Source organism: Sporothrix schenckii (assembly GCF_000961545.1).
Source record: "Sporothrix schenckii 1099-18 chromosome Unknown Cont49, whole genome shotgun sequence".
NCBI lineage: Eukaryota > Fungi > Ascomycota > Sordariomycetes > Ophiostomatales > Ophiostomataceae > Sporothrix > Sporothrix schenckii.
Window position 1 is genome coordinate 3396067 of NW_015971150.1, and position 24599 is coordinate 3420665.

At 55.1% G+C, this 24599-nt stretch overlaps 8 protein-coding genes across 8 annotated transcripts; 7 read left to right on the top strand and 1 right to left on the bottom strand.

Annotated features, from left to right (window-relative positions):
- Window positions 1–2297: 2297 nt before the first annotated feature.
- SPSK_05286 (formamidopyrimidine-DNA glucosyllase) lies at window positions 2298–3672 on the top strand (the record flags this gene model as incomplete). Its single annotated transcript, XM_016732036.1, has 2 exons — window positions 2298–2316; window positions 2399–3672. The coding sequence occupies 2 exons, from the start codon at window positions 2298–2300 to the stop codon at window positions 3670–3672; spliced, it is 1293 nt and encodes a 430-aa protein (XP_016583608.1).
- Window positions 3673–4260: 588 nt separating this feature from the next.
- Window positions 4261–4725, top strand: SPSK_05641 (uncharacterized protein; the record flags this gene model as incomplete). The annotated part of the gene is made up of 1 exon (XM_016732383.1): window positions 4261–4725. The coding sequence occupies one exon, from the start codon at window positions 4261–4263 to the stop codon at window positions 4723–4725; it is 465 nt and encodes a 154-aa protein (XP_016583609.1).
- A 2992-nt stretch (window positions 4726–7717) lies between these two features.
- Window positions 7718–7948, top strand: SPSK_05763 (uncharacterized protein; the record flags this gene model as incomplete). The annotated part of the gene is made up of 1 exon (XM_016732498.1): window positions 7718–7948. One exon carries the CDS (start codon window positions 7718–7720, stop codon window positions 7946–7948), a length of 231 nt encoding a protein of 76 aa, XP_016583610.1.
- A 945-nt stretch (window positions 7949–8893) lies between these two features.
- On the top strand, window positions 8894–10517 carry SPSK_05190 (uncharacterized protein; the record flags this gene model as incomplete). Its single annotated transcript, XM_016731940.1, has 4 exons — window positions 8894–9167; window positions 9252–10150; window positions 10227–10374; window positions 10468–10517. The coding sequence occupies 4 exons, from the start codon at window positions 8894–8896 to the stop codon at window positions 10515–10517; spliced, it is 1371 nt and encodes a 456-aa protein (XP_016583611.1).
- A 719-nt stretch (window positions 10518–11236) lies between these two features.
- SPSK_05477 (vivid protein) lies at window positions 11237–12141 on the bottom strand (the record flags this gene model as incomplete). Its single annotated transcript, XM_016732222.1, has 3 exons — window positions 11237–11704; window positions 11799–12018; window positions 12092–12141. 3 exons carry the CDS (start codon window positions 12139–12141, stop codon window positions 11237–11239), a joined length of 738 nt encoding a protein of 245 aa, XP_016583612.1.
- A 1495-nt stretch (window positions 12142–13636) lies between these two features.
- SPSK_05250 (SUMO ligase MMS21) lies at window positions 13637–15130 on the top strand (the record flags this gene model as incomplete). The annotated part of the gene is made up of 1 exon (XM_016732000.1): window positions 13637–15130. The coding sequence occupies one exon, from the start codon at window positions 13637–13639 to the stop codon at window positions 15128–15130; it is 1494 nt and encodes a 497-aa protein (XP_016583613.1).
- Window positions 15131–16409: 1279 nt separating this feature from the next.
- SPSK_04864 (ERMES complex Ca(2+)-binding regulatory GTPase GEM1) lies at window positions 16410–19873 on the top strand (the record flags this gene model as incomplete). The annotated part of the gene is made up of 2 exons (XM_016731626.1): window positions 16410–18547; window positions 19126–19873. The coding sequence occupies 2 exons, from the start codon at window positions 16410–16412 to the stop codon at window positions 19871–19873; spliced, it is 2886 nt and encodes a 961-aa protein (XP_016583614.1).
- Window positions 19874–20165: 292 nt separating this feature from the next.
- SPSK_05051 (catabolite repression protein creC) lies at window positions 20166–22295 on the top strand (the record flags this gene model as incomplete). Its single annotated transcript, XM_016731804.1, has 3 exons — window positions 20166–20319; window positions 20391–22090; window positions 22167–22295. 3 exons carry the CDS (start codon window positions 20166–20168, stop codon window positions 22293–22295), a joined length of 1983 nt encoding a protein of 660 aa, XP_016583615.1.
- Window positions 22296–24599: the final 2304 nt, after the last annotated feature.

The following is a 24599-nucleotide window of genomic DNA, read 5'->3' on the forward strand; positions in this document are numbered from 1 at the left end:
CGCAAATCATATGCCAAAATAAATTTATATTCAAAAGTATCCAAAAAGATATCTGATCCCCAAAACATCATATTTGATCTTGCGAATACGCCTACGATAACTAGACTTACCTTGACCGAATTGCTTATATTGCTGGATTGCGAACCTGAAAGAAATCTGGAGATGTCGTTAGCAAAAGCCCTTCTCCAGATCGTTTGCCACTAAAAGAGAAAAACTGTGCTTTGTATCAGGAATCGTGCCTTGTCACAGGCAATTATCATCAAGGCATATAGCTATGTAGACCGTCGTGATATATATTTATGATCATCATCAAAGCAGGGGGGAATGTCGTTGAGACAAAGAGACAAAAAGGCAAAGCGCCAGTAAAAGGGACTTTTCACGTACACAGCGAAGTGGCGGCTGAATCAGTAGTAATGTTGCCAATGAGGTCAAGACACTGCGACTGTTAGAACACTTTGCAACACAAAAATGTATCGAGCCGGTCACGGGAAACAGCAATAGCCAACTCAGACAGGACAATTCTCATCTGTGCCGTTAGGCTCTGACATATGCTTGTCATTTGGTAAAGTCAGATCATCATTGGGAGGCAGGGCTGCTGTGATGGGTTTCAAGGGCATTATTGCGTAGACGGAGAACAATGCACATACCATATCAAAAGTTGTCAAGGAACTGGCAGCCATGTTGTCGCAATAACAAACGACACTGTGATGTATTAGCTTATGACCATCATGGGACAGAAAAGTCGATAGAATTGAGAGGATCCAAGATCAGGAATGCATGAATGGAATTATATTTTATGTTGTCTGCATCGCTAACGCGGATAAGACTCGTCATCTAAAAAAATCATCATATTGGAGGGGGATCAAGTATGCAGTGCAGTGCAGTGGCGCTCTGCCGATGCTGTGAAGCTTACCTTGTCGTTGCTCTGCAACAAGACAGTCTCTACAGTGTGTTCATATCTCCGTTGGCTGACAAGACGTTAGTCGTTGTTCAGGCCTGTCGGTTGCCTTCGAATCCTTCCCCGCCGCGGCATCACGCGCCCATTTTGCAATGGGATTTAATTCAGTGGACGAGGTTTTCTAGGCCTGTCGCAAAAGTGGCATGTCTTGCTCATACTTGAGTCGGAGCCCAGTGCCGTTTCATCATAAAGGAGGATGCTGCGGGCGGACGGGGGAGGACCTGGCGGAACGCTGTGTTCGTACCTTTTCGTTCATTGACTATTTCCGTTGTCAGAAATAGGAGTTCTCTCGACACGTGGAAAGCAAGGCACAAGAAGCATGGTGAATGCACAATCAGAAACAGCCAATTGTTATCTTCAGGAGCCAGGAGGCTACTCAGTCGGTAATTCCAACTTGCCGAAGCAAAAAGAAGATCATCATAAAGTGCAGGACGAGACGAAAACACAGAGACTGGTCGTACCATTTGCGAAGAGAGGGACGAGGAGAGAGACGACTCGACTACGCGTAGTACATTCTCCGTCTTCGGCCCAAACACGTCGACATCGACAAACACCAACCGACGACATCTATCGTGACCACCGCATCCTATTCTTGGCAAGTTAGCAATCAGTCTCCGGCTACAGTCAACAAAAACTGGATCAGCAATGCAAAGCAGCTGCTTCCGCAATCGTTCTTTCAGACTGACGTGACAAAAGCAGTTTCATTCCTAAAGGTCAAAGACTCTAGTTTGTATGCGGTTTGTTGAGTGTCATCAGGAGACGGTGGAAGCAGTGCGTGTCGTAGAAGCCAATACTCGAAACTTACCGTTTGTTGGTGTACTCGTAAGCGAGGTGTTGTGGCTGGCTGCAGCGCGACCGTACCATCGTAAGCTGCAGAACGGTGAAGTCGAAAGAGAGGAGAGGAGGAAGAAAAGCGTTAAAAAATTTCAGAGCTGGAGCTTTTGTCGTGGGCAGAAAGAGTGGGGAACTGGGTCGAGGGCGGTGAGCACTGGAAGAAAGAGCGACCAGTCTTTGCGAACGGCAAGGGGCCCTGCACGTGAGCTTAATTAAACTGGTCACGGGACTGCGTGTTGGTTTCGCTTCCCCTTTGCCAAGGAAGGAGCGTTAGGCAGCGGCACGGAGGTGGCTGGCGTGTCGAAGCTCGCTCAGGGGGCAGGTACGGCACACGGCATAACATCCAGAGCAAAATCTCCCAGGCTGTCATTTCTTGCTGCTCTCCTTTTTTGTGTGACATTTCGTCCCTCCAGTCTTTCTTCCTTGCCCCAAATACGCGGTTCATATCATTTCGAAATTCGACCACCGCCTGACCATACTGCTTTTGAGACGAACACTGCCCACTATGCCCGAGATCGCAGAAGGTAAGCCTCGTCATTCAGACCGATGAAATGGAACGAAATCAAGCAGCAAGACCACGATGGAACATGGCGACTAACTTCATAGCCGCGCGCATTGTGCACTTCCTCAAGACCCATCTGGTCGGAAAGCGCATCAAGACGGCCAGAGGCATCGACGACGCCAGCGTGTTTGGCAAGGTGGGCACGACGGGCGATGCCGTGGCCAATGCTCTCCAAGGCAAGAAAGTAGTCGGGACAGGCAGCCAGGGCAAGTACTTTTGGCTCGTCCTGGACAGCGCGCCACATCTGGTGATGCACTTTGGCATGACGGGCTGGCTGCACATCCGCGGCATGCGCACGGGCTACACAAACTACTACAACAAGCTCAAGCCGGGCGACGCCGACGCATGGCCGCCCAAGTACTGGAAGTTCCAGCTGGAGACCGACTCGAGCCCCAAGGTCGAGGTGGCTTTTACAGACCCGCGCCGCTTTGGCCGCGTGCGTCTCGTGGACTGCCCCGGTGCCGCCATCCGCAAGCACTCGCCGCTCGTCGAAAACGGCCCCGATCCCGTCGTGGACGCCGACACGACGTTTACGGAGGACTATTTCCTGTCGACGTTGCGAAAGCGCCACGTGCCCATCAAGGCCCTGCTCCTCGACCAGGCGTTTATCAGCGGCATCGGCAACTGGGTGGGCGACGAGGTCCTGTTCAACGCACGGCTGCACCCGGAGCAGTACTGCGACGAGTTTAGCGATGCACAGATGAAGACGCTCTACAAGTCGATCCGCTATGTCTGCAGCACGGCCGTTGATCTGCTGGGCGACTCGGACAAGTTCCCGGCCGGTTGGCTGTTCCAGCACCGGTGGGGCAAGGGCGGCAAGGACTCGGTGGCCCGGCTGCCCAACGGTGAGAAGCTCGCGTTCCTGACTGTCGGCGGACGTACCAGCTGCTTTGCGCCCGGACTGCAGAAGAAGAGCGGCAACGTGGCGCCAGGGATCAAAGAAGAGCCCGTGGTGATCAAGGACGAGAAGCCAAAGAAGGCGGCTGCTGTGAAGCCGCAAGCTGCCAAAAATGCGGTTGCGACTACGAAGAAGGAACCCGTCAAGAAGGCGCCTACCGCCGAGAGCAAGGGGGCGGGCCAGAAGCGTAAGCGAGGCGCAGTCAAGGAAGATGCGGACGACGAGGGCAAGGCTGACGACGAAGGTGAGAAGCCGTCCTTGAAATCCACACAAAAAAATGGTGCTGCCGGCAAGAAGGCAAAGACGGAGCCCGCGCCGGCCAAGAAGGCGGCAGCGAAACCGGCCGCAAAACCTGCTGCCAAAGAGACACCCGCAGCGAACATTGGCCGGCGGCGGTCGACCCGACTGAGCACGAGCTGAGAGCGCGGCGATCTTTTTATTTTTGGATATTTTTGTTTTGGTCCCCGAATTGCTCTTGTCTTTGTAATATACAACATACTGCATTTCCATATGTTAGGTGTCATTTCTCCCATATTTTGCATCATCCTAGGCAGCTTCATTGTCCGCGGCATTGGCTTGCCTGCTAATCTCTCGCAAGACGTTATTTCCGCGGAGTAGAGCTGAGTATTTCGTACAATTCGTACAGGTGAGCGGAGTATTTCGTACAATTCGTACAGGTGAGCGGAGTATTTCGTACAATTCGTACAGGTGAGCGGAGTATTGCGTACAATTCGTACAGGTGAGATCGTTGCTCCAAATTCTGGGTATCACGCAATCAGGCACCAGGTAATCTCGAATGGCGACCTTGGAAAATTCAGGCCCCAGCATCGAACGGAAATAATGGTGCCTGTTTCGACAGGCAGATATTTTTGCACGATATATAAAAGCGACAAACAACGAGTGACACTCAACCGTTCCAGACGGATTCAAACCATCACCGATTGAGCCTTTGTCATTTTTCTTTCACACTTGCACGACGGCCGTCTTTCTTCACTCAACGTCACCATCATGGCCACGTCTAGAACAACGTTCACCGACCAGAAGGACACCTTCGAGGCGGCGCTCAACAGCTTTTTCTCTGGCAAGCCGGAGGAGACCGAGGCCGACCTAACGCGCTTAGTGCACCCGTCGTTCCGTTTGACGGCCGAGTTCGAGGACCTTGATTTCCCGGGTTTCGTCAAGCACGTCACCTGGCTGCGCGAGAACCTGCCCGCCAACGCCGTGTCGCTGACCATTACGCAGTTTTTGGTCGACGGCAAGCAGCGCGCCGACCGCCATAGCTCGACAACCAAGATGCCGGACGGCACTGTGCGCGGCGCCGAGACGTACCTGTTTGCCGAGGTCGCCGACGACGGACGTCTTCTCTGGGTAAAGGAAAATGTGATGCGGCTCGGCATTCAGCAGCCGGACGGCACGTTTATTAAGGACGCCGTGGGGCCCAAGACGGGGGAGGCAGAGACGAAGGAGAAGTAGGAATGGCTGTGTTTTGAATTGGACTCGCACCACTTGGGTTTGCATCAGTTTGCTTGGCCCATTATTTTGGATGTTTTGGATATTATTTCACAAAGTCAAGTCACCCAATTCGACTTTTTATTCAGACGCCGCAGCACTATACGATGACTGACTCGCCAAACCGGCCAGAACCTTGCCGGGTCGATGCAACTGGCGAGTCGTAATCTAACCTCATCCGAGATTTTTATGTCAGACGTCGACATTTGGACAGAAACGGTCGTCCCTGTACCGCATTTGTTTCCCTCTTTTTTAAATAAACTTTCTATGCCGTACTTTTTTATGTCATCATTATTTCATTATTTCGTATCGACTATGCCTCTCCAGGTGCCACCGACGACTCTCCGGACAGCCTTTCCGACGCACGGTTGCTCGTCACTGCCGCCTGTCGACGATCTTCCCCACAAACTTGCCCTTCATCAACTGCCATCCTATAAAAGTTTTAAATGTCTCAGCACTTTGTACTCCTCATTTGACCCTTTTCTATTTTGTGTCGGCTCTCGCTGGGTCTAATATATACATATTGTCTGTTCGGCCGGCTACCGTTCTCTTCGACTCTCCCCCATCTGCCTAAAGATGGGCGCCGCTCGTCGTCTGGCTAATGCATCTCGAACAGGAAATGGGTTTTGAACCTCCGCTTGTTTTGTTTGCACACACCCATTTTTTTTTTTTTCAAATGAGTTTTGTTTGTTCTTCACTGGCCATTGCCACCCCCATTTCATATCTTTGCGGTCCCTTGATCGACAATTGTGCCGAACGACCGGGTGAGCTGACTTTGGACGGCATCAATCAACTCGACATATCGCAGCTGTACCTCCCATACCCTCCAATGGCTATGCGCATATTTATCCGTCACTGCCGACAGCCACAAAACAACTTCCCCAGTCGTCTCCAGCTGGTCTCCCCACTGCCGAACAACCCGCCTTTTCTAAAAAGGGAGAAATTGAAGCTTGAAGAGAGGTGAGCGAGCGGGGAAGCGAGAACATCCTGGTTGGCTGCTTTTCAAGTTTCTCTGGTCATCGATTTCGTGACATCTTATGCTTTGGACATCGACGTCTACATCGAGAGGACAAACCCGTTCGTGCTGTGCATCTCCGGGTTTCTTATTTTATCACTCAGATCAGGGGTATTTGCGCGTAATGACATAACGCACGAAAAAAGGGTGTCGTGGTGTCCTGTGCGATTCGAGAAGAGGCCGGACATCGATCAAAAACTTAATTTGACCTAGATAGGTCGTTTAGACATCCTGGCCTCTCCTCACCTGTCTCCTCACCATCCCCTCCGTCCACCATTCTGCTTCGAGTCAGTCTTCGTTTTATGTCTTGTTGGTCGCGGGGTATTTCTCCAGCTCGTCCCCAGCTCGGAAGGCCCAACCTAATTGTAGAAATGAATGAGGCTCTTCCTGTCGTTTCCTCCTTTCCTTTTTCCAAACAACGTCGACGTCGCTCGGTAGCCCTGGCAACACTGCGTTTTGTTTCCACATCGCACATCGCATCACGGCCTCTTCGTTCGCTTGTCACTCGTCGTCTTCTTTTTTGGGGCTTTTGCTGTCTTGGCTTCCCTTCGTTATCCGTCTTGGAAGCGAGTCCCGTTTAACCGGTGGCCTTCTAGGAAACATGCGCACGGCTTCGCTTACCGCGATGCCTTATGGAGTGGGTCATGTCGACGAAGAAGGTGCGCCCAGAAAAAAATAAGACAAGACTCGACAGGAGGAATCACCCCGTTTCTCGCCAAAGCAGGTCGAAATAAACACTCGGGCGTGGATAGAAGGGGCTCCGCTCTTTTTCTTTTCTTTTCTTTTTTTGGGGGGGATTTTTCGCTTCTTTTTTATGCCTCCATCCGTTGTCTAGGCATATTGTCTTGGTATGCCCCAGTTTTGTCGATTTCGAAGCATCGTTTCTGACGTTCCTCGCAGTCCAATGCCCTCGACTCCCGTCGTTGCTCGCCAAACACGGCCTGGAGAATCACAACAGGGATCCACTCTTGCATTTTGCAACCGTCGCGCCCGCACTTTTCATGACTATGCTCTCTGGCGAGTGCTATGGGGCAAGACGGGGTAGATGGTTGACTGAAAGAGGAAGAAGATAAGGACAAGAGTCGGGAAGATGCTTGGCGACGACGGCACAAGATCGTGCAGACAGAGGCGAAGATCCACTTTCATGACAGTGTCAATCACCTCGTTAGGCTTGCAGGGAGGGACACAAGTTGACAAGTTGCTGGTCGTCTTTGGCGCTGTTTGGGCTGTTTGACGTTCGAAAGGCAATGTTGATACAGCCCCTGAGTTGGACGTCATTACATGAACAACAAAGCTGGGGAAACAACACCATGCGTCAGGAACACAGTCGTTCCTTCCGTGTGGTCGATGGTCCCAGTGGAGTCGATTTGCGGCTCCCGAGTCGTTGGAGAGACTTCGGATCAAACACCGTCCAAATACGGAAATTGTGCGTATCTCCCCAAGCGGACATAGAAAAAGGAAAGGGCAACACAATGTGATGGACAATGTGGTGGATCCGTCCTTTCCCAGCAACCCCTCCGCGGCCTGCCCGTGTCCCCTCGGCCCTTCTTCTTTCGATATTTCGAGATGCAATGCCATGGGGGGAAAGAGCATCCCACCCCCAACTTCCTTGCAATCAGCCGCGACATTATTCTTCCACCGCCCCCTTTTTGTACCAAAGGCAACGCGTACAATCGCACACATTCTTCCTCGTCCACCCTTTGTTTCTTTGTTGCACCGTCTGTCACACATCGCTGACCCCATCTCATCCCGCCGTTCCCATTTGTCTATTTTCCGTTTATACTAGCCGTGCCACAGAAAGGTCAGACGAAGTCCAGGAACGGGCAGACCGGCCAAACCGACCAAAGATGGACTCAACCTAGGAACGTGGAGACTGGGAGCCTTCTGGCTCTCTCCGCCTCCACAGTTCTTGGCTCATAGTCCTATACCTCGGCCCCAACAATGGCGGGCATGGGGCAAGTCGAGCCGCCGTCCATCTTGACTCAAGCGAGTATGTTGCTTTCCGGAGCCCTCGATCCGGAATGCTTTCCACCAGTACGCTGGCCCCAGCGAAATAGGGGCAAGGCCTGGCTCGACCCCAGATTCAGGACCGCCCAGACGTTGCCAGGACAGGTACGAGAGCAAGTTGAAGCGGGGCGTGCTCTGCGAGTGCATGGCACTTTGAATCTATAAGTCACCTATCTGTCCCGTGATAGTTCCAGCGGAAGGAGGATCCGAATTCGTTCCAGGCGGTGGCATGGCACGTCTCCTCGTATTGCCCTCTTCGCCTTTTTTCAGGAGCACCAGGTCCATAAGGACAACCCCAATCTCATCAAATGAGTCCAGACCCTGGAGACAATACACTTCAATGGACGCTATGTACGGCTCCCCTGGCAGCAGTATAGAGCTGTTTAGATTTGCTTTCCAACGCACTCCACAACTCTGCCGACCTCCAATTTATCTCGTTCTGTTTTAGACTTATTTTCTCAGCCAGGACCAAACCTGGGCCCATACGCGCCGACAAATCGCAACATTCATCCCCGGGACCGGCTATGCACCGTGTAGGCTGTTGAGGCCCGCCCATCTAACTTCATTTACCGCAGCATGTTTGTCCCACGGCCTTTCGGGCCCTCATTACCGTTTTAAGAGAGGGCTACATTGGTCTTTCAGGTCACAACGATACAGCATCTTGGCAAAAGCGGGCTGCCAATGCACGCCTCTCACATCTCTGGCGGCACTGTTAGATGCACCCTTGGACGACCTCTTCGAGCTCCAACGCGTATACCTTCTAGAACGGCCGCAATGGCTCCAAGTTCTGCCGAGAGCGAACCTTGTTCGAACTCCCACGCCCACGCTCACGGCCATTTGCACTCACACCCTTGGTCTGTGGCTTCGACTTGTCCCGTCCGTCTCGTCTTGCCATTTTCCCTATAAGAGTGGCCCTCGTCTCGCCTCGTCGAATCTTGCCTCTCCCCGTCCTTCTCTTTTGTTTCTCTTGTCTCCATCTCCAAGATCCGGGGCCCCGCATTTCGCAGTAGAGCATTCGCCGCTTCCAAGCTCAAGTCCACATCTCTCGTGCAACTACACTCTTTTTATATAGTTTGTTTTGTTTTGCCTTGTTTGCAACCAACCGCCACAATGTACGCCAACATTGCCGCTTTCTCGACCTTCCTGGCCCTCGTCGCGGGCCAGCAGGTCGGCAAAGAGACCACCGAGACGCATCCCAAGATGTCGTGGCAGAAGTGCTCCGGCGCCGGCTCGTGCTCCACTGTCCAGGGCGAAGTCACCATCGACTCCAACTGGCGCTGGCTGCACGACAAGGGCGGCTACACCAACTGCTACACCGGCAACGAATGGAACACGACCGTCTGCAAGGACGCCAAGAGCTGCGCTTCCAACTGTGCTCTTGATGGTGCGTTTTGAGGGGAGAGGCAGAATTTATGTGTTCAATGTGCCGTATGTGTTCAACGAACAAATGACTAACGATTGCTCCTAGGCGCCGACTACAAGGCCACATACGGTGCCTCGACCAGCGGCAATGCCCTGACCATCGGTTTCGTCACCAAGGGCCAGTACGCCACCAACATTGGATCGCGCTTCTACCTCATGGCCAGCGAGACCAAGTACCAGATGTTCACGCTCCTGGGCAACGAGTTCACGTTCGACGTCGACGTCTCGAATCTGGGCTGCGGTCTCAACGGTGCTCTGTACTTTGTCTCCATGGACGAGGATGGTGGCATGAGCAAGTACTCGACCAACAAGGCTGGCGCCAAGTACGGCACGGGCTACTGCGACGCCCAATGCCCTCGTGATCTCAAGTTCATCAACGGCGAGGCGAACTCGGCCAGCTGGAAGGCGTCGTCGAACGACGCGAACGCCGGTGTCGGCGGCTATGGCTCGTGCTGCTCGGAGATGGACATCTGGGAGGCCAACTCGATCGCCACTGCGTACACGCCGCACCCCTGCACGGACGTCGGCCAGACGCGCTGCGAGGGTGACGGCTGTGGTGGCACCTACTCGGCCACGCGTTACGCCGGCACGTGCGACCCCGACGGTTGCGATTTTAACTCGTACCGCATGGGCGTCAAGGACTTCTACGGCCCCGGCATGACGGTCGACACCAAGAGCAAGTTCACGGTCGTGACACAGTTCATCAAGGGCTCGGACGGCAACCTCGAGTCGATCCGCCGCTTCTACGTGCAGAACGGCAAGGTCATCCCCAACTCGCAGTCGGCCATTGCTGGCACCACGGGCAACCAGATCGACACGGCCTTCTGCAAGGCCCAGAAGGCGGCCTTTGGCGACGACGACCACTTCAGCGAGAAGGGCGGTCTTGTCCAGTTCACCAAGGCCGTCGGCGCCCCCATGGTTCTTGTCATGTCTCTATGGGACGACGTGAGTGCTACATGTCGAGCGGGAGGGAACACATAATGTAACAAGTTGAAAGAGAACAATACTAACAGACACGCAGCACAACTCCAACATGCTGTGGCTGGACTCGACCTACCCCACCGACGGCGATGCCAGCTCCCCCGGCAAAGCCCGTGGTTCGTGCGACACTTCGTCCGGTGTTCCCAAGGATGTGGAGTCCAAGCAGGGCAGCGACCACGTCGTCTACTGTATGTCTTCCGAAGGCGTTGTGGATTTTTTTTGTTTTATTTTTGATTTTGATTTTGATTTTGTCTCCCGTTTACAATACTAACTCTTTGCAGCCAACATCAAGTTCGGCCCCATCAACTCGACCTTTGCCGCCAGCGGTTAAGCGACATACTTGGGTATGGACGGAAACGGGACGGGCAAGGAGACGGCACAAGGGGGGGCTTCGTGTCAGCCTCTTTCATCGCCTTGCTCATTCTATATTCCATGGATGTGAAGTCGGTCTGATAGTGTAAGTTGTGCATGTCTGTTTCCCAGGCACGTGCGACGCAATTACACGAAAGGAGTCGACGACACTGAGTGACAAAAAGAAAATAAAAAAGCAAAGATGGGCATCGTTTGTATTCTAGTTCTGCCAATCTTCTCCCCCTAGTAGAGACAAAAAATAAAAACATAGACCCAGACTTGTGGCATTATCGTTGACTATTTTGCAGGGTTGGCTACACGATAAAACCGACATCGGATTCACGGCGCGCATTGAACCGGACAGAGTATGCGGCTGCTTAAGTGGTCATGAGCCGACGAGAATGTACCATTTCAACCGGGCGGGCCTTGTACTCGTATGTGGGCATTAATTTCCTTGTACAATGATTCATATTATCGATTGGTTAAATGGGTATCGTCTCTCTGCGCAGTTTTTTTTTTCGGGGGGTTTTTTTTTCATGGCCATGAAAATAAACAAAAATAACACACGGAAGCGGTAGAAATATGCAACAACAGACCGTCGGAAAATGATCAAGATCTTTCGCTGTGAAAGGAGATACAACAAGGATAAGAAGAAAAATGGAAAGAAAAGAAAATCACATTCACATAGTCCACACCCACCTATTCCATGGCAGTTTTGTCACAGAGGAAGCCGACAGAGTAGCGGTGCCTCCTTGGATGTCGATTTCGGTCACCGTCGCCGCCGTCGTCCCAGTATATGGGCACCACCGACAGGAAATTCACAAATGCCGAGCCGTCCTTGCGGAAATTGTTGACTTCGAGCTGCATCTCGCGGTTGTGCTTGACCGACTGGTGCAGCAGCTGGCGCACGGCCGGCTGGACATAGGGACTGGGCGTCGACGGCGCCGTGGGCGGGACGGTCGGCTCCTGCACCGTGCCTGGCCACTGCAGGAAGCGACAGTTGCGGCCGAGCACCTCGTCCAGACTGTAGCCGGTGAGGGCGAGAAACGAGTGGGAGGCATAGACGATGGGTGTGTCCGGCAGGTAGAGATCGCACAGGACAATGGGGCAGGAGGCGTCGACGGGGCCGAGGTCGATGGCGGGATGCGGGCGCGCCACGACGCAGTACTAGTAGCGAGTCAGCAGCCCAGGTCGGATGCCATTGCTGCTCCGGTCCCTTCTTGCCAAGGCCGGTTTATGTATGGGTGTACGTATGGCTCACCAAAATCTTCATAAGATCAAAGCCGCTGGGACAGTACATCCCTGGGAAGAAGAAGAGGTTGGAGTCGTAGGCCAAGGCGGGCTCTTGGTCGACGGCATCCTGGGCGCTCGTCTTACGCTCAAGCGTCGCAGGCGCCAACGCCATCACCATGCTGTTAGTGGGCGTTGTGGCTGTCACAGTTTTGTGGCCGGTATTATAGTTGTGCTTGGGGAAGGAGAAACTATTGTCGTTGTCGTATCCAGTTTTGTAAATATTGGAGAGATTTGGGGTCCTGGTCAGACTAGCTCGGATACATAATGATGTAAGTGATGATGAGACCACCGTCAGGTTGGTTTGATGCCATTAGTACTCTAGTATTTTTGACACAAAACATAAGACGGGAGGGAGGAAACCGCAAAAAGACGAGAAAATGTCGAAAACCCTTGCAGCTTTCAGATACTATTCTTCTTTTCTTCTTTATATTTACTTTCTCCCGGCTCCTTCTTTCCGTGACCCTCGACGTGAACCCTATGCGGGTCGGATCTCGATGTCACAGCTCCTTGTCTGGACAAAAAAGTGGACATGCCGGATTGGTAGGTCTGTAGCCAGCGGGTACATTGTAGATCCCGCTGGGTACTCCTTTTTGTTGACCACAAACTAACCTACTACGACTTTAGGAGTCTGGTAGTTGTAGTTAAGTTGGCGAGAGTCGAACATTCTTTGCATTATTTTGGTTTGTTTATTTTGCGTGCTCTGCCAGCGTAGTTTGTGTTTCAAAAAGTAGCCAGATCTTGGTGCATCCTTTCGATTATAGTTTTTGATTATACCTTTCGATTATACCTTTCGATTATACCTTTCGATTATATCTTTCGATTATATTTAAGAATCATACTTTTCGAAGCACGGCGTGAGCTGGTCGGGCAGAGAAGCGATCGTCGATGACGAACCTGCGCCAAGGATCGGCAAGCTCTGGTTCACACCGTTTGCCGGCTTTACGTCTTGCAACGGCTAAGAAAATAAACACGCCCCATCGAACGTGGACATGGGTCGCATTTTCGTGGAGTGGTATTTCATAAACCCCTTATTTATTCGCACTAGTTTTTTCCTCAGTCGTTCCATTTGTTGGACAAGTGGCGTGGGCGTTTCTTAGCAAACAATGTCATTGTCTACAAACCCATTTTGAGTACAGTACAACAAAAAATGGGTGAAAAAAGAAATATATTGCATAAAGTAAAGTGGAATCTGAGAGACCATCGCCAGGGCACAGCAACTCGAGACCCCCTAACCCCATACGGGCATTCTGCTACTACAAAACACCACACACCTGAAAACACAACGGCCAACCACGATCCGTTTTCCTGCTTGCTGCGTCGGTTTTCAGGACTGCATCGGTGGCCGACACGATTGGCTCGTGTAAGACGTCACGTGATGCTCACGTCGAAATCGTGATCGCACTAACAAGCCGTCGGCCGTGCGATCGAGATTTGTCTTGTACGGAGACGATGTTCCTTTTGTAGCTGTCCACTCGCGATCGGCGGCGCAGTACGATGTACAGAATACGCCGTGTCGATGACTGATACGAAGCCTGTGATATTCAGCATCAAAGAGTTTCGCGATGGAAGATCTTCCAATGTACGAGACGGACGGAGATCATGATTGCCTATTTCGATAATTTGCGGTCTGGCCAAATTCGCCTATTTAAATATTATACAAAACGGATATAAGCATATTATGCACATGGTGCAGTGCTCCACTCCGCTTGTGGTTTGGCGTTAATGAGAACGCGGTCGACGCGTTTTCTTCAAGAATCGCCACGGGGCGCACGGAGTCATCGGCACACAGCGCTCCTTACAACCATTATGAACCGGCGCGGTCTGCTCGTGCAGCAGCCTGGGCGCCGCAGTAGCGGTCCTTCGGCAAATCGAGCGTCGTCAACACCCTCTTCGTCGTCGACGCAACAACTGACGCGGCTCGCCCCCGATGACCTGCCGCCTCACCAAACACTGGAGCTGCCGCTGTCCGAGGCCTCGGTGCGCAAGATTGCCGAGATTGGCAATCGCTCGGCCAGTCTGCGCGTCTACGAAACCCACCTGAAGAAGTCCGCCGAGCTGCTGCGCGAAGCCGTCGGCAACGTCAACGAGACCCTGGCCGAGCGCATTGCGCAGCTCGAGGCGACGGCCGAGCGGCGGCGCGAACGAGGCGGGGACAAGCCGGGCGAGGGCGAAGCGGCGCTGATGGAGTCGGTGGCGCGCCTCAAGGAGAGCGTGGGCGACCTGACTGCGCTGGTGGAGCGGGGCGCGCGCACGACCATTGACCGGCAGATGGAGCTCGAGGACGAGCGGCAGGCGCTGACGGCCATGGCGTCGCGGATCGAGGCACGGTACCGTGAGGACAAGCAGCGGAAGCAGCAACAAGAGCAAGAACGCGAAGCGAGGGCAGCCGAAGGTGGCAGCCGATCACGGCGGCGGCGGCGGAAGCGGCGGCGGACCGATGACGGAACGAAGCAAGAAAACAGCAACGACGACAACGGTGGAGACGAGGGCGACAGTGGCGAAGATGATGATGACAACGACAACGACGACGACGACGAAGACATTGCCAACACGTACCAGGGCCCGCCCGCGGCGAGCGCTCTGAGCATCTTGCGCGAGGAGCGTGCCATCCGTGCCGCCGCCTACGCCGAGATGACCGCCCACCAAAAATACGGCCTCAACAACGACTACATTGCCTTCAAGCAGATGCTGCACGTCAGCATGTACCCGGACGACGATGTGCAGCTGCCCGATGCGTCCCAATGGTTTGACGCGGCGGGCGAGCCGGCCCCATACGGGCCCGGTGCCGGCAGCGGCGCAGGCGACAGTGGCGACGAGGTGGACGGCGACAACGACGACGACGACTTGGTCGTCCAGCGCGAGGTTATCAGCTTCAAGTGCCCGTTGTCGCTCGTGGTTATGCAGGACCCCTACCGCAGCAACGTCTGCAAGCACTCCTTTGAGCACAGCGCCATTATGGAGTACCTCCGCCCCACCGGCAGCAGCCGCAGCGCCGCCCATGTCCCCAAGAAGTGCCCCCAGACTGGCTGCACCAAGGAGTTTACCGCGCTCGACCTGGTCCCCGACACCACGATGCGCCGCCGCATCCAGCAAGCCGCGAAGCGCGAGCGTCGCCGCCGGGATGCCGCCGAGGCGGCCACGTCGGACGCCGAGGGCGACGGCCATGGCGACGCGGATAACGGCCCGGAACACGCCCAGGACGTCGACGACATTGTCGACGCCAGCCAGCTGCGCCGCATGACAAAGGCAGAAAGCGAGGCCCGGAGTGTCAAGCGGGAGCGTTTCCAGCGGACGCACTAGTCACAGCCAGCAAAAACGAGATGCAATGCACGAACTACGCGATATGATACGCATACGAACGTTTGGAGCAATGTGGTAGTATCCATTATGAGACATGATTTCACAGGTATTTTATGTACAAATAGACACAGGCAACGGCCGTCGAATCCAAGCAGTCCACAATGTACTCACAATACGAATCGTACACAACGACAATACGCAAACGAATTTCACGTGCACGCCGGCAGCCAAGTGTATCAGCATCAATAGGAACAAGCCAATACAGGTTTACAAGGGCAATAAGCCGCACTTACCTTTTGAAAGACCATTTTGTCAAGAAGTGCAACAGGAAGGAGCAACCAGCACATGGCCAGAGACGATGCGGCAGCAAACGCTGCGGTGGACCCGGTATGCGGTATGACCCGGACAAGGAAAGAGCGATGGCGTAAAGCACTTTGTACGCTCCGCCTACTTCCAGAAGCCTCGATATGGGCGAGCAGTCAAAGACAGTAGACGTCAGCGATGGCTTTCTGTTTGAGATCGCCGTAACAGTCGCTGCCGTAACAGTCGCTACCGCTACCACCCGTACATGGCCGTACTGTAATTCATGCGGATTGTTGACAGCCTACGGGTGATCCTTGATAAGTCTGAAAATAGGAGTTCGCAACCATCCAAGATATGCTGTCCCAGAAGAACAGCCGCAAGTAACAGACTATCAATGTCCTTCATATGTGGTTAGACACCTAATGTAATTGAGTTAACTCGGCGAAAGAAAAGTCGAAAGCAAGAAGGGCCATTGTGGCCACCACTGACCAGGACCGACTGGCGAGAGATTGAGCATCTACATTGTAAACGATGTCCTCTGCAAAAACGACAAACTGCGACGGTGAATCTTTGTAGGTTTTCTGACATTGTATTCGTCGTCCTCGCCGACGCTGTCATTGTTGTTGCGTTCTCTTATTTTGATGCCGGTATGTGGTACCTGTGACGTATCTGGCAGGTACCAATTGGAGCTTCCAGCTCAAGTCTAGCTGGGCAGGTGCTTTCCCGATAAGGCCCCACCGTCCTCCGATAAGGCCACTGAATTGTCGGTCCGTCGTAATTAGCAGGCAGCTCCACCCCTGCCACCCGCCCGCACCTGCCCACATCCAGGTCCAGCTGGTAAACAGCATCCCATTTTGCCTCCTTTCGTCTTGTCTTTTGTCATCTCCTTTTCGTCCACCTCGACCAACGCGACCGCCCGTCTCCCTCCGCCGCGCCCCTGCGTGCCCGCCAGCGACTCCCTCCCCTACTCCATACTATGGCGCAAGAAGTCCGCATCTGCGTCTGCGGCGACGAGGGGACCGGCAAGTCCAGCCTGATCGCATCGCTCGTCAAGGATGTCTTCATCACGAACAAGATCCAGGCTGTGCTGCCCCAGATCACTATCCCGCCCAACATCGGCACGCCGGAGAATGTCACAACAACCATTGTCGACACGTCTGCGCGCCCGCAGGACCGCACCACGCTGCGTAAGGAGATCCGCAAGTGCAACGTCATCTTGCTCGTCTACGCCGACCACTACAGCTACGAGCGCGTTGCCCTGTTTTGGATGCCCTACTTTCGCTCCCTCGGCGTCAATGTCCCCGTGGTTCTGTGCGCCAACAAGTCCGACCTGACCGCTGCAGCCACGGGTGCGGCGGCCCCAGCCACGGGCCCGGCAGCGCCGTCTGGTGGTGTGCCAGCCTCGGGCGGCAACAGCCCCGGGAGCGACGACCAGCTGGCGCAGGTGCTCGAGGAGGAGATGGTGCCTGTCATGCAGGAGTTCCGCGAGATCGACTCATGCATCCGTGCCAGCGCCCGCGAGCACCGCAACGTCAACGAGGTGTTTTTCCTGTGCCAGAAGGCCGTCACCCACCCCATCGCCCCGCTCTTCGACTACAAGGAGGGCAACCTCAAGCCCGCGTGCGTGGCCGCCCTCCGCCGCATCTTTTACCTCTGCGACAAGGACCAGGATGGCTACCTCAACGACCGCGAGATGCACGCCTTCCAGGAGACCGCCTTCAACAAGGCTCTGTCGCCCGAGGACTTGGCCAGCATCAAGCTGACGCTCGCCAAGGCCGCACGCGGCGGAGGCACCGACAACGGCAGCGGTCGCGGGGATACGACGACCGGGTCTCGGCGAGGCGGCGGGCCTGCACGCGGGACCTCGTCTACGGCGGCTACAGGCTCGCGGCCCGTGTCCAGCAACGGTAGCAGCAGCACGCTCGGGCGCAGCGCGGCAGCTGCGTCGGCGTCAGCGGCGGCCTCCGAACTCGTCGACCGCGGCATTGACCTGGCGGGATTCCTGCAGCTGAACCGCATCTACGCCGAAAAGGGCCGCCACGAGACCATCTGGGTCATCCTGCGCCAGTTCCACTACACCGACAGCCTGAGTCTTGCAGACAGCTTTTTGCACCCGCGCATTGACATTCCCGACTCCGCCTCTGCCGAGCTCAGCCCCGCCGGCTACCGCTTCTTCATGGACCTCTTTTTGCTCTTTGACAAGGACAACGACGGCGGGCTCAACGACGAGGAGCTCGCCGCCCTGTTCGCGCCCACCCCCGGCCTGCCCGCGTCCTGGGTCGAGGCCGACTTCCCCGCATCCACCGTGCGCAACGAGGCCGGCCACATTACGCTGCAAGGCTGGCTGGCCCAGTGGAGCATGACGACGTTCCTGGAGCCCAAGACCACGATGGAGTATCTGGCCTACCTGGGATTCGAGGCGCCCGGCGCCAAGGGCCTCGCTGCTGGCCCCACGGCTGCGTTCAAGATCACCAAACCGCGCAAGCGCCGCCGGCGTCCGGGCCGTGTGGACCGCAACGTCGTGCTGTGCTACATTGTGGGTGCACCCGGTGCTGGCAAGTCGTCACTGCTCGATGCATTCTTGGGCCGCCCCTTTGACCCGCTGCACCGCCCCACCATACGGCCGCGCCGTGCCGTCAACAGCGTCGAGCTCGAGGGCGGCAAGCAGTGCTACCTGATCCTCGAGGAACTCGGCGAGCTCGAGCCCGCCGTGCTCGAGAACCAGGCGCGCCTCGACCAGTGCGACCTGCTCTGCTTTGCCTACGACTCGTCCGACCCGGACTCGTTCAGCCACCTCGTCGATCTGCGCAACCGCAACGGCCATTTGCTCGACGAGCTGCCGGCCGTCTACGCCGCGCTCAAGGCCGACCGCGACAAGACGACCCAGCGCAGCGAGCAGCAGCCCGATGCCTACACGGCGACGCTGCGGATGAGTGCCCCGCTGCACGTCAGCGCCACCTGGGAGAGCATCAGCAATCTGTTTGTGTCGCTGGCCGAGGCCGCCACGACGCCCAGCCTTGCCTTTCCCAAGAGCGAAGAGCCCGCCGCCGACCGTACGAGCCTTTACGTGGCCCTCGGCGCCGTGGCATGTGCCGCCGCTGCCGCCTTTATCATGTATGTTAACGTTGCCGTGCTTTATTTTTTTTTTCTCAGTTCCGTTCCGTTGCTGATGCCAACACAGATGGCGAAGGTCGACCAGCCAGGCATGAGGCCATGTCTTTCCAGATGCCATTTTTTTCGATCTACTCATTGTCCCCTGCTCCTCACCGCCATTTCCCATCGCCACTCCTATTTGGGCGCTTCTCATGATACCCAGCTCTTTTGTCTTTCGTCCTTTTTGACACGAGTTTCCACTTCTTGTAACTATATGCCCCCTGCATAGCACAGTATGCTCGTTGTATTATAGTATTTTATTTAATATTTTTGCATCCTTCTGTGCCCGTCGCTGCACAACCACAATGTCCTGTGAAGCATGACCGGGTCTGTTCTCTGTACTCCATACGCCATCTTGTCTCTTCGTCCAAAGGTCACTCTGTGTGCGAATCCTGTCGTAAAGTCTGGTGGAAGGTACAGATGCACCCTGCATCTGCAGGTGGTTACTTCCCAGCGGAAAACCGGCCTGTGTCGCCTGCCTTGCCAGAAACAGTTCGCACCAGTAGCTGCTAGCTCGCACGTTTGCGGGGTCTGACAAGGCAAGAACACCCACAAGGCCAGACCACAGACGTGGGAAAGAGGGGCAAGGCACGGCCCAGACAGCCAGCCACCCACCAAAAGGACCCAACCGATGCTGAACGGCCGCCTCTGAGTGGTCGGCGCTTGCACTATTTGTGGGGTAACGAACGACCCAGCTCCTCACGCCTTGCCCTGTTCGACAGCGCCAGAAGGGCATTCTGGCACCTTCCCAAAAATGACCTATCCGCAGCGAGGCAGGCACAACCCTGGGACAATCCCGAATCAACCGCCCAAAGACCAGACGGGGAAGTAGCAACGGACGGCGGCGGGTTAACACTTTCTTTGCCCTCTCGTCGTGATCTTATTTTGCCCTCAACAACAAATATCCATCCACCAACCGACAACATCGACACCCGCCCATTCTGTGCCTCAACAGCGCCTATCTCGGCTTTACCAGCGACGCTTGCGATAACGTGTGCATGCACTCCTTGGTCTGACCCTGGTGCGGAGACATTTCGGTGTGGTGTCGTCCATATTCCGTACAGTATTAACGGACGAATTGCAACCGACCCAATTCGACGACGAATCAACCGACGACTTGAACGACAGCTGGAGAGCACCGCAAACAAAACAGCGGACAGACTGTCTGGCTCGTGCGACCAACTGCAGGGACAGCCTTACTGCGGTGTCCCCCTCGAACCAAGTCACGGCGTCCGCCATCGCCGACGATCATTGAAACCATTATCGCAACGATCGGCAGCAGACTGACGACGGTTGGACGACCCTGACGACAGCCTCGTCTCCGACCAGCTCTGTGAGAGGCATCCCGTGGTCCATTGCGCTCATACCTGTCAGCCTTGTACAACAGCCGCCCAAGTACGGAGCACCGACCTTCAGAACTCGGCGACCTCGTTCGCGACGACTATTTGTGACACCAAAGACGTCAAAAACATTAATAAAGACACCGACAGCAGTCTACTGGGACTGCCAGTATCACAGCCGCAACCATGTTGTACGTTATGCTGTCGTGTCGCTTGAACCAGTGTCCTTTGCAACTAACATGCTCTCCAGTGTTCTGCCGCCCCCGCCTCGGTATCCCAGTCAGATGCTGTACAATGGCGCCTATCTCAGTGGCCAGATGGTCCCCATGATCGAGACCAACAACATCCTGTCACACCCAACTGGTCCCGACTGCCAGTTCCTCGTCGGCGAAGGTATGTTTCTGCGCTCTGCTCTGCTAATGGATTGCCGCCTTGCATTCGGTCTGATTGACGTCCATCGCCAGGTCTCTACGTCCTCGAAGAGGACCTTCTGCTCGCGACGCCCCCGCCGCACCCTTCGGAAACGCCCGTCGTCAACCCTAACCCGCTTGCGACGACTCCTCTGCCTGCTACTGCCGGCACCAAGATCTCGATGGTCGCCCTCGTCGATCCACCGCCGCCACCGGCTCTGGCCCTGCTACTGTCCGGTGCCAACAGCACGGCTCCTCCCGCAGACAATCCGGGATCGTCCTCGGGCCCCTTTGCGACAGTGGAAGAACACCCGGACGGCGAATCCAGCAGCAGTGCACCCACAGGCAACGCTGCAGGCGACTCTGCGACGGGCCGGCTGAGCTTCAACACCAACAGCGCCATGTCGGCTGGCAGCGACACCGCGCTGGCGGGTGCTGCTGCCTCCGGTGCGGCGCCAGGCACGGCGGCCGATGCGACAGCCGGTGGCAGCAACCCGTTGACTGCCAACGGCTTCAACCATAGCGCAACGTCGACCACCAGCGCCCTCGCGACCCTGGCCAGCATGGGCGGCACCAAGGCCAGCGGCGGCAAGCAGCGCAAACCCAAGAACAACGTGACCAAGAGCAACTCGTCGTTCATCTCCCGCGTGATTGTCAACGACAACCTGGCCAAGCGCCTGCAGGACCGCCCGGCCACCGGCATCTTTGTCTTTGCAAACATCAACCGTGCCTTCCAGTGGGTCGACATGTCCTCCGAGACGAAGAAGGACTACTTCACCAAGATCCTGTTCACCAAAGCGCACTGCCTGTGCCACGACATCAACCCGGTGACCAAGAGCACGTCGCACCTCGACGTGATCATGGGCTTCTCGACCGGCGAGCTCATCTGGTGGGAGCCTTTCTCGCAGCGCTACATGCGCCTCAACAAAAACGGCATCATTCGCGGCACGCCCGTGTCAGACGTGCGCTGGGTGCCCGGGTCCGAGAACCTGTTCATGGCTGCCTTTATGGACGGGTCGCTCGTCGTCTTTGACAAGGAGAAGGAGGACGCCGCCTTTGTGTTTGACGAGGACGAGGCCAATCGCCAGCGCCTGTCCAACAGCACCGCGGCCCGCGCGCACATTCAGGTCGAGCGCTCGATCCACACCAAGGGCCAGAAGAGCAACCCGTTTGCGTTTTGGAAGCTGTCGAACCAGCGCATCAATGCCTTTGCCTTTTCACCACAGGCCAACCATGTCGCCGTTGTGTCCGAGGACGGCTCGCTGCGCATCATTGACATCTTGCGCGAGGAGCTGTTGGGTCTCTTTTACTCCTACTACGGCGGCCTTACCTGCGTGTGCTGGTCGCCTGACGGCAAGTACGTGGTGACGGGCGGGCAGGACGACCTGCTGTCCATCTGGCACGTGGCCGACCAGACGCTCGTCGCCCGCTGCCAGGGCCACCACTCGTGGGTCACGTCCGTGGCGTTTGACCCGTGGCGCTGCGACGACCGTGTCTACCGCATCGGCAGTGTCGGTGAGGACAGCCGGCTGTGTCTCTGGGATTTCAGCGTCGGCATGCTGACCCGGCCCAAGGCGACAACGTCCACGAGCAACTCCAACATCCACACGGCGACATCAACCGGCAAGACGGTCGGCAGAGGCAGCGAGGAGGACGCGGACGGCTACGTGATGGTGGATGAGTCCAACGGCGGTGACGAGCGCGTGCACCCGGTTGAGCCGCGGGCACGGACAGCCATTCTGCCGCCTGTTTGTGTAGGTCGACTTTTTTTGTTGTTCGTCTTCTTTCTTCTTGCAAACAAACGAGAATATCCATACTAACACAATGCAGTCCCAGGTGGTTGACAAGGACCCCCTCTGCTGGCTTGGATTCACCGAAAGCGCCATCATGATCAGCAGCAAGACGGGCCACATCCGCACATGGAAGCGGCCGACCGACAGCGCAGCGCAAGCGCCATAAATAGCCAAGCCGAGGCTCCCAATTTGTGGTTTGGATATCTTTTGGGTACTTTGTTTCTTCTTTGCACGCACTTCACTCACCGGGCGTCACAAGCACTTTGGCATCCTCTTTGTCGACTTATCCTGTCCACTGCTTCCCTTATTGTGTTTCACATCATGCCTTCTACGCCTTGGATATATGTTTCATGTCACACTCTCCTTGTACAAAACGAACTGCTCATTTTTTGGATTGTCTGTTATTGTACGCAGTATTTGTCGATCGCTTCCATTTATTTTTGATTTTGGTCGCTCATTTGGTCTTCAGAAGAAGAATCGCACTCACCAGTCAACAAGTCAACTTCAATGCCAGACAGAAACGATTCCGCTTCTTGATAGCCAAAACGAGACGCATACGCTCCCTAACCACACTTGGTTGCCAACTGCCGACGTGCGTGTCTGATGCAAATGTTCGAAATAGATCACACCGATATTGCTTTGCAAGCGTGGCCCAAGTCTCCAGCCTCGTCCAGGTACGGCGTACTGTTCCAGCAAATGGACTCACATGTGATTGGCTTTTCTACAGGATGGAGCTTCTGCCAATCAGAATTGCATAACGGGACGGAGCTCTGTCTAGGCTCCATGCAGTGCTCCCGAACTGCAGATGGATGACAGTGCGAGTTACAGATTACAGCGTGCAGTTCTAGAACGAGTTGCACCGCGCGTCGAGGGGAGTGGGCGGGCCGTCGCAAAGGCGTCTGTCTATCAGGAGGGCTACGGATACCTGCAAGCGATCCACACCAGGGTCCCGCAGCGAACCAAGCCGTTGTGACGGGAAGACGGTTCGCTGATAACGAGCAGCATCTCGCAAAGCATTGCCCGAAACCCGAAACGGCCCGGCGGTGCCCAGTGGTGTTGACACGGGCTGACAGATGGCCTTGTTGGCGAGTCTCGTTGGAACACTACGCTCTCCCTAGAAATAGGTGCAAGGGCCGACGTAGTGTTCATGTCCTCTTTATGATGGATGCCGCAGATTCCGGTGGACGCACAGAGTCGCAAAAGTCAGGACGAGTGAGAACATGAAAGTACGGTGTACACCAGCTACAAAACCTCGAACAGGGTGGACGATGGCCATGAGGAAATAAAGGCTCGCTCAATAAGACGCAGAAATTCAAGATGCGAATGGAGTCATATTTTTGGACATCTCCAGTTATCAAGAGGCAAGAGGCAAAAAAAAAAAGGTACAACAAAAGCCATTGCCCAAAGCACTGCAGGCACGCCCATACGCCAAAAGAGAATCGGCCAAGAAGGCCCGGCCAGGCTGGTCTCCCTTGCTCTTTCCCAACAAAACCATTCGCAGCCTTGCACTTGCCAGTCAATGCGAACACGCCTTCACAGGGAAAGAGGGCAAAGAATTTTTAAAGCTCGGGCCGTTCTTTATCTAAAACGCACCCCCCCTTCCTGTTACGGACATTTTTCTTGAGCTTCCACAAAGCGGACCCCGGTTGTCGCCTCTGGACCCGAGTCCACTTCTTCCCGCAGCATATGTGGATCTTTTATTTTTCTGCACTTTTTCGTTGATCTGAGTGAGGGCCCTGTTGATCCAATGGCTCCTCCGTCTGCGATACAATGGGTGGATGCGTGGAAAAGTCGGCGGGGCATGGGCAAGAAGAAGAGAGCGTTGTCGGTCGTCTTGGAACGCATCCCTGGACGCAGATACATTACTGATACGATAAAAGAAATGGAGACAAGAAGTGCACATACGGCGTGCGCTGCAAAGGGGAAAACGCCATCACAGAGAGACTAGCCGACCGGGGACGTCGTGGGTTCATGAGCTCATACGACTGGGCAGGCTACAATCAGGTGTCTCAGGAAGTTTCTCCGAGGTATGGGCGCCACAAAAGGACAAGCAGAGACTTGGTATTTTGTCTAGGCATTTCATTTTTGGCTCTATGTCACTTCAGAAAGTGCGGCTTTGCTTCCCCCAGTGGTGCCATGAACCGACATCGCGAGATCTGTCGAGATCGCAGGATACACTCAGCCCTGTAGTACTGTACATTTGTATTTGTATGCATAATATGTAACATGCAACCGACAAGTCCATTTTACGGCCCCTGGAGTGGTGTCTCATTGTGCGCTTTCAAGAAATAGAATCTCCATTTCAATCTGTACGTCGTATTCTCCTGTTCGATGTTCTTGTTCTTGAAACGCCAGGCTCCGTCATCGTACCGTGACTTCACACCGTTTCACACCGTTTGGGCCTGTTCCCGAGCTTCTTTCGCCACCCGCCGGCGGCGGCAATCACAAAATTTCTTCACCTGCCACGTTT